The sequence below is a fragment of the Triticum urartu genome, chromosome 3A (assembly GCF_056163025.1).
Source record: "Triticum urartu cultivar PI428250 chromosome 3A, HENAU_Tu73, whole genome shotgun sequence".
Classification (NCBI taxonomy): Eukaryota; Viridiplantae; Streptophyta; class Magnoliopsida; order Poales; family Poaceae; genus Triticum; species Triticum urartu.
This window is the reverse complement of record NC_141875.1, coordinates 10843091-10851381: the sequence shown is the minus strand read 5'-3', so window position 1 is coordinate 10851381 and position 8291 is coordinate 10843091. Positions and strand designations below refer to the sequence as shown.

Sequence of the window (8291 nt, the reverse complement as noted above, 5' to 3'; positions counted from 1 at the left end):
AGGTGTTCGACGTGAAACTAATAGTGTTAGGGTATGCTGACTCCAACTGCTCGCATACGTCCGGACAACATGTTCCGTTTTTCGAAAGTCATCCAACTCGGTTCTTTTTTCCGTAAACCAGAAACAAAGTGAGAGGCTTTGCGGGCGTCCGGACCACTGTTACGCCCACTCCCGACTATATCACTGTTACGTCCGGACCACCATTTTTTCTAAAAGTAATAGTGGAGGATGGGTTTAGGACCAGACCACATTTTTTTCTTTCTAAATGTTCGAAATGTAATGAATTTTGTCCGGTTTATATAAAAATTCTTCGTCTTTGTACGAATTTCATCCTGTTAGTTTAAATAATGGTTGAAATATGTGCAGACAGCGTTGGATGGCCGGCTCTTGCATCCGTATTCGCCTGTTTGCCGACGGATGCCGGAGCTAGTTTGCGGGTGAGTGTTGTAGATGCCCTTAGTCACAAGCTAAGCTACAACTGCTCGTACTTGTATTGAGACGGCGGTGTGGCTGCGTTCAGGCGCGGACGACATTGTAAGCATGTGCGCTCTGGATCACTCTGATAAGTTTATTCATTATGCATGAACTTTTTTTTTTGCAGGTCATTATGCATAAACTTGTACATAGCGAAGGTAATACCAAACTTGGTCGACTGGGTACATTAGCCCGGTGCCTTGATTACATACATGTTTATTAATACACTTGTACAATACTTACATCAGATGATACTACATCATAAAATTCCCACACATGACAGCATATACCAAAGAAAAACAGTGATAGAAATATCACGTTCTACCCATCTTTGCTTGTCCAGGAAGCCCAACTAACAGCCACCTTCACATAAACTCGGTTGTACAAGCTGTCACAGAATGAGAACCAGAAAATTCTCCATTTCCTCTTGAACAAGAAGGTGCAGAAGACTACCCAGAGGCCCATTACATATCCAGAGCTCATGGCGATGTAAAACGAGATCATATTGCCCGCATCTTCATGATGTTCCGGAGTAGCTGGAATTAACTCAATTCCTGGACATTTCTTGGGGATCGTGGAACCACAAAGACCAGGATTGCCCACATAAATATACTCCTGGTCATCAAGTGTTTGAAGCTGATTCCCAGATGGTATCTCTCCACTCAGATTGTTGTAGGACAGGTTCAAGTGACTCAATGATGTGAGAGCCGATAAGCCTGTAGGGATTTTACCGAACAATTCATTATGTGATAGGTCAAGAGACTCGACTTGCACCAAGGCGCCAATCTTCTCAGGAATTTTTGCACTGAGGGCATTCCATGATAGGTTCAGGCTCTTCAGCGCCACAAGTGCGCCGATCTCTTCAGGAATCTCTCCTGTGATATTGTTACACGACAAATCAAGATTTACCATGTATATGACTTCTCCTGTATATAATCTCTCTTGGCCTTTTGTGACTATTGTGAAATTCTCTGTGTAGTCAACGTCAGAGCGATAAACAACATCTTCAAAATTGAGTACTCCATTAAATTTATCAGATTTATCTCTGCTTAGAATCATCCTCGTGCAGTTAACAATAGATTTTGGTATGCTTCCTGACATATTGTTGTTGGAAAGGTCCAAATATTGAAGATTAGCTAGCTTTGTGAGCCCCAAAGGAATGTGGCCATGAAACATATTAGATCTCAACCGCAAGAATGCCAAAGATGGCAACTTCTCCCCAATCCATGATGGCAAAGTCCCAAAGAATTTATTGTGTGCGAGATCAAGAAATATGAGGTCGGGACAATTTTTGAGGAATAAAGGAAAAACACCAGAGAGGTTGTTGTTTCTTAAGCTTAGATTACTAAGACTTAAACTTTCTGTGTTTTTAGTGGATTGATTGACTATGCAATCAGGAGCTGACCCAGTGAGCTCATTTCTTGATAGGTCTAATAGTTTCAGTGATGTCAACTTGCACAGAGATGATGGAATGGTGCCAGAGATTGAGTTGCCAAATAGAAGAAGTACTTCAAGTAGTGGCGTTCCAAATTCCAATGGTAGCCCTGATAGTTTGTTTGTACTAAGATCCAAGTAGGTTAGGTTAATAGGAAGCTTAGGAATTGGACCACTGAATTGATTGGAACTGAGATCCATTGCGGATGTCCTCATATATTCCATCATAGATGGTAGAAAACCACGAAGTTGATTTTGTTGCATTCTAACCGAGTCCAACGAGGAAACCATTATCCAAAACCAATCCGGAACTATGTCGGAGATGCTTGCATTTGAGATGTCGAGGTATATAGGTGTTTGCCACCGTAGCCACATCGGAAATTTAGGTCCGAGTAGGCACGACCGGAGTCCAATCATTGTCAGATTAAATGGAGGAAGCCAAATTGAATTCACTGTGATGGCTATTGAATTACCTGACAACAACAATCTCTGCAATCTTGCTAGGTTTGATAAATGACCTTCATGTATAACACCATCCAGGTAGTTGTTCATTAGGTTCAATGCAGTTAGCTTTCTGAGCTCTCCTATCCATAGCGGCACCTGACCTGTGAGTTTGTTTCCACCAAGATAGATAAAGGTCAGATTGAGCCAGGATTCTTGCAGCTTGGTTGGTAGGCTTCCTGTCAAACTGTTGTTAGATAGATCCAAGGCTGAAAATTTATTCCATGAACAAGAAGGCAACCGTTGAAAGAATTCCGTTATGCTTCCATTGATACCGGCATCATGTATAAACAATGTTTCCAAGTTACAAAGTTTTTTCAGGTTTGACGGTATCATGCCCACAAGATTATTATGTGACAGATAGAGCTCTACCATGGAGGTCATATTCCCAATCTCGTCAGGAATTGGACCACTAAATTGACTCCATGAGATATCAAGCAACTTAAGGCTAGTCAAGCCCCAAAACCAGTTGGGTGCTAGACGCTTTGGGGCAAGGTTGAAGGAAATGTCGAGAGTTTCAAGAGATGTCAGGTTTGAATGCACAAGAGAATCAGGACTGTTGTTAAGTTGGCAGCTAGTAAGAAGAAGAACTTTGAGGGAAGGAAGCATATTCACGACTGGCAACCAGTTCGGAATGGTGCTGAGGTTCACAGAGCTCAAGTCCAGGTGTTCAAGGGAAGATAATCGCGACAACCAGGTGATATCCGTGGAGTATGTGTCGGCGTTACCACCAAGACTCAAGTAACGTAAGTCGGTGAGATTACCCAGCTGTGGTGGTATCCTTCCAACAAAGCCCGAGCTGGACAGGTTTAGATACCTCAAGTGGTGGAGAGACGGCAAAGTCTCTGCTAGCTGAAAGCCGCTAAATGAGTTGCCGCTGAGGTCGAGGTACCTTAGACGTTCTAGACCAGCCAACGAGGAGCTTATGTTGCCTCCTAGATAGCTGTCATAGGAACCTTGAAGATCGAGCTTGATGACATGGCTGGTTCTCTTGCTGCAGCGGATACCCTTCCATCGGCAGCAGTGGTCGCCCTGCCACGTCGAAAGGCGGTCTGCAGGGTCCGACAAGCCCGCTTTGAAGCGGACAAGGGCGGATCTCTCACTCACAGCACAACTGCCCGTGTTGTTGCCATGGGCTTCAGTGGAGCTGGTTTGTGTGAGCAGGAACGAGGCTATAGCTAGTTGCACGCACAAGCATCTAAGGACGATGCTCATTGTGTTTAACTTTGTAACAGAAACAACTTTGTATGACTTTGCCTATGGCGACTTTGTTGTTCGATACTGCTATATATAGCACAGCCTAGCCAGTATGGTTTGCTGTCGAAGTACCACCTGTGAAAACTGTAGTATGGCTGAATATTGTTGTTGTATTGATCTGACCCTTGTGTAAAGTATATATAGAAGTATAAGAGAGGTAGAGAGTTGGAGTACAAGACAAGTTACACGTGGTCTAAACTAATTCTATCTCTATCTCCTTATCTCTAACTTAAACCCAATTATATTTCTAACACCACCTCTGTACCAAAATACTTGTCGTTTGAGAAAACCAGTACTAGTTCCCTAGCAACAAGTATTGTGGTACAGAGGGAGTAGCATGCATGCATGCTTTTGGTCTCACGTCATGCAGGATTCATGCTTGTGTGGACAGAACTCTCGAGTTTTTCCTAATGAATACATCTTTGTTTCAACGTTCGACGAGACTGGGTGAGGGCTGATTATCGTAAGTGTTCGTCACCTTTGACAACTGACCTGAAAATACACCACAAACAAATTTCATGGTCAGACCTGTAGACTCGAGTCAAGTCATCTTGGGTGGCCTGGCTTGAATAGATGCGTTCGTCCGTTTCTTTGTTTCTTCCACGATGAATACGTAAAGTGCGTGAAATTCCAAGTGAGTCGAAGAGTTCAACTGTACAACACACACACAACTAACGAATTAGATCGTGAGACCGTCTCGAGATTTCCAAGTGCTCTAGAACTGCCACAATAGTCACGTCATAGAAAAAATTGGTTCATGTGAAACGTGCCGTGCAGAATTCAGTTGGACCAGACATTCTTTGCATCATCGTATGCCCTGCATTCTATTCCTAGACTCGCTGTGGTATTTCTTGACAACACGGTTTAGGTGGCGCTTCTGTGTACCAAGTTTTCTTTTTCTTTCAAAAAAGGATAATATATTAATATCAAGCTGATATCAAGTGCTCCCTCCGTCTCATAATATAAGAACTTTTTTCAACCTATCTCATTCTTATATTATGGGATAGGTTGAAAAAAGTTCTTATATGGGATAGGTTGAAAAAAATTCTTATATTATGGGACGGAGGGAGTACATCTAGCCTTTGCAACAATACAATGTCAAAATTAATCAAGACATCAAGGATGCACATAAAAAGGAAAAGAAAAAAAGACACCAAATGTCATGGTGCAACAACCGACGACATGCAGTACCAAACATCAACATCAACTGCCATCTTTGACAACATATGGACTTCGATAGAGATTCTTTGGAAGCAACACATCTAGAAAGGTAATGACACACACGCACAAGCTCCGTTGTCGTCTGATCCAACCATCAATGGTTTTCATTCCGAAGAGTAGGTCTGAATAATATCCAAGCAATGCCTTTAATAAAGGCACAACCCTTAAGCATTTCCATTGTCAGGTAGAACCAAATAAGGACGGAGCATGCAATGGTGAGAAGGAAATTAGAGCACCATACTCAGCTTTATTAGCTGATTGTTTTCAAGTGGCTCATGAAATACCAACCGTGAAGTTCATGTACTGTCTTAGAGAAGCAAATACATTTAGGTAGACATGCGTATGATATGCAGTTAGAGTTCTCTTGGGAGGATGAGCCTCCAGGTTTTCTATTACCGCATGTAACGAAGTATGTAATTTTTCAGTTATGCAATAAAGTGCCAATAGATTTCAAAAAAAAGAAAGAAGGACGGAGCGGCTACTCAGGGCATCTACAACGGGGGACTCCTATACAAGCGCTTGAGTAAATTGCAAAAAACCGCCACAATTGAGGACCCTAATTCAGAAAACGACCACCATTCAGTTTTTTTTTCAAAAAACCGCCACTATTGTGCTGATAGTTTTCAGAAAACACTAATTACTCAGATAAACACTTGCTGACTGTAAAACTGACAGATAGGTCCCACCGTAAACGATGACTTGGCAACTGAAACTAACGGCGTTTGACTGAAGTTTAGTTGACCGTTAAAATAGACATGGGCCCGTCTTATCAGTGTGATCTTTCTCTATATCGATCTAATTAAAAAATACGTACAGCTCGGCCACAGCGTTCTCCTCCCGATCCCGATCCACACGACAGCCGCCACCGCCGCTCCGATCCGGAAGAATCCCGCGCCGGACCGCCGGTCGCCGCCGGCGAGTCAACCCGCCGCCGCCCCGCCGTTCTTGGGGACTCGAGCAGCAGCGGCGGCCACGCACGGGCGTGCGAGCAGCAGCACCGGCCGCGCACGGGCGCCAGCAGCGAGAGTAGCCATGGCCGCGCACGGGCGCATGAGCACCAGCACCGGCCGCGCACTGGCGCGCGAGCACCAGCCCCGACTGCCCACGGGCGCGCGAGCATCAGTACCGGCCGCGCACGCCGTCTCCTCCAGAGCATGGGCGCGAGCAGCGGCATCGTCCGCGCGCCATCCCAACAACGCCATCGGACAGCTCGCCGGCGCGGAGCTGGGAGGCTCGTTGGCCGGTAGTCGGGCTGGCCGGAGCCGGCAGGGCCGTACTTGTTCGGAGGCGCCTACCAAATCGAGGTCATGCTGGGATCGACAGCCGACGCGATGGCCATGGCCCTGCTCTGCCTCCGGTGCGTGCCGGGATTCCCGAGGGCGTCGAGAGCACGGCCGAGCTCTCCCCGAGGGAGCCGCCAAGGTTGCTCTCTCCATCGTCTACAGCGCGGGGGCGGTGAGCTGGACGTGTGGCGAGCACAAGCACCGGCGGCGAGCAGCAGCAGTACGCAACATTGGGGCAGCGGCCAGCGGTATGCACCGGCGGCGAGCAACAACAGTACGAAGCGTTGGGGCAGCGGCCGGCGGGATGCACCGGCTGCCAATCTGGTGCGGCTGCTATGTGGTTGCTGAAATGCCAAGGAGGCAGAGGAGAGGTTGACCACCACTTTTTTTTCTTCGAATTATGTCCACTAGCGACGTTAACTCGTTCCGGCCACATGGCACCTGACAATGGGACCCAATGGTCAGATTTTTTGTCAAACGTGTCTAATCCAGTGATCAGCGTTTTCTGAAAATTGTCAGCATAATGGTGGTGGTTTTTTGAAAAAAAACTGAATGGTGGTCGTTTTCTGAATTAGGGTCCTCAATTGTGGTGGTTTTTTGCAATTTACTCCAAGCGCTTAGAGAGATAAAATAATTTAAAGAATCACCTAAGAGTCCTTGGCTACAAGACTTGACGCAATAGTAGGCGCTAAAAACTCCACCAGTTACGCTAATCTAGGTGTCGGTGGACACACCTAGATTTAGCACCAACGTACACTTGTAACCAAGGCATCGAATCTCCGAGTGTCTGCAGTGTGAGGTTATGGCGGTACCGTTCTCTCTCGTCACTTGATGTGTGACCAGTATCATGTTGTTGAAACCGCAGCCATCTCTCATTCTCGGCTAGAGGTAAAAGAAGACACAAGACACAAGAAATTTCAGGCCGGCGCACGAACGCACCATGAGCGCACGCATGCCCTAATCGTCTTTATCTTTTCAATGGCTACATGGCTGACTTGAAGAGTTACAAAGGGTTATATGTGCACTCACACGATGCAGCCCACCTCCCCTAAACTGGCGTACGATCCGCTCGCCTGACCCACGCGCACGACGCGGCCAGCTTCCACGAGATTGCACCGGCCACTCCCGCTACTGCAGCTAACTACCTCCGACTCGACCCACGCTACTCGGACGCGACCACACACCGGCGTCCGATCAACAACTGAAACACACGCACACACTCGGGCAAACACTCGCCATGGACTCGACCGTTCACTGACACCGGTCGCCACCATCATGGGGCATGGCTTGCTGCTAACATTCATGCCCCAAGCCATGACCTTGCACATGTCAGGCTCGTCGTCGACGTCGCGCCATGGCCGCTCCTACGACCTTCTCGACGCTTGACGCTGCCTCCATGTTCTTTCTCGACGATCACATGCCGAGATTCTTCTCCACCGGCCACGTCGAGCTCCTCAGCGACGCACGCCGAGCTCCTCCACGACGCCACGCCCTGCACGCCCCGGCTTGCGCACACGATCACGCACTGACGTGATTGACGTGGCCGCCCTGCGCTCCGCTGAACGTGTTCTCCTCTGGTGATCCACACGCCCTCAGCTCATGCACATGTCGCGCCCTGACGCAAGCAACGTGGCCGCTCGAGCTGCCTCACCCGCCGCACGAACGACTTCTCCTCCACGCCGCCGAGCAACCTCCAGCGACAAACACCGGAAGGATGTAGCCGAACTCGAGCACAACGGCGACATACGCCTCCTCCCAACGTCAACCGCACCGTCGTACGCGCGCCCGCGGTCCCGACGCGTCCAGTGCGCACCCATAACACGCACCGGTCGCGCCCGGCTCACCGCCGCGGCTTATTGCCCTGCACCGCTGCGGCCTCAACCGCAGCGTAGCACCTCCATGCCGCCACGCCGCGCCACCGCCGCCTCTACGCCACCACACAGGTCCACCGCGGCTCCGTGCAACGCGCCTCCACGGTTGTCGCGCCGAGCCGCCGTGACTGCTGCGCCACCACGCAGGTCCTCCGCGACCACTGTGCTCTTCACGCGCATGACATCACACCGCATAGCCGCAGACTCGCCGCGCGTCGCCGTCGCCACGCGCTCTGCAGCCGATGCCTCC

The 8291-nt window shown here is 48.5% G+C and overlaps 1 protein-coding gene across 1 annotated transcript; it reads right to left on the bottom strand.

The window, feature by feature from the left end:
* Positions 1-795: 795 nt before the first annotated feature.
* Positions 796-3624, bottom strand: LOC147977755 (receptor-like protein EIX2). Its single transcript, XM_087516434.1, has one exon. It carries the CDS (start codon positions 3622-3624, stop codon positions 796-798), a length of 2829 nt encoding a protein of 942 aa, XP_087372560.1.
* Positions 3625-8291: the final 4667 nt, after the last annotated feature.

What these genes read in the sequence shown, in the direction of transcription:
- LOC147977755 (XM_087516434.1), bottom strand. Translation starts at nt 3,624, where the DNA reads ATGAGCATCGTCCTTAGATGCTTGTGCGTGCAACTAGCTATAGCCTCG.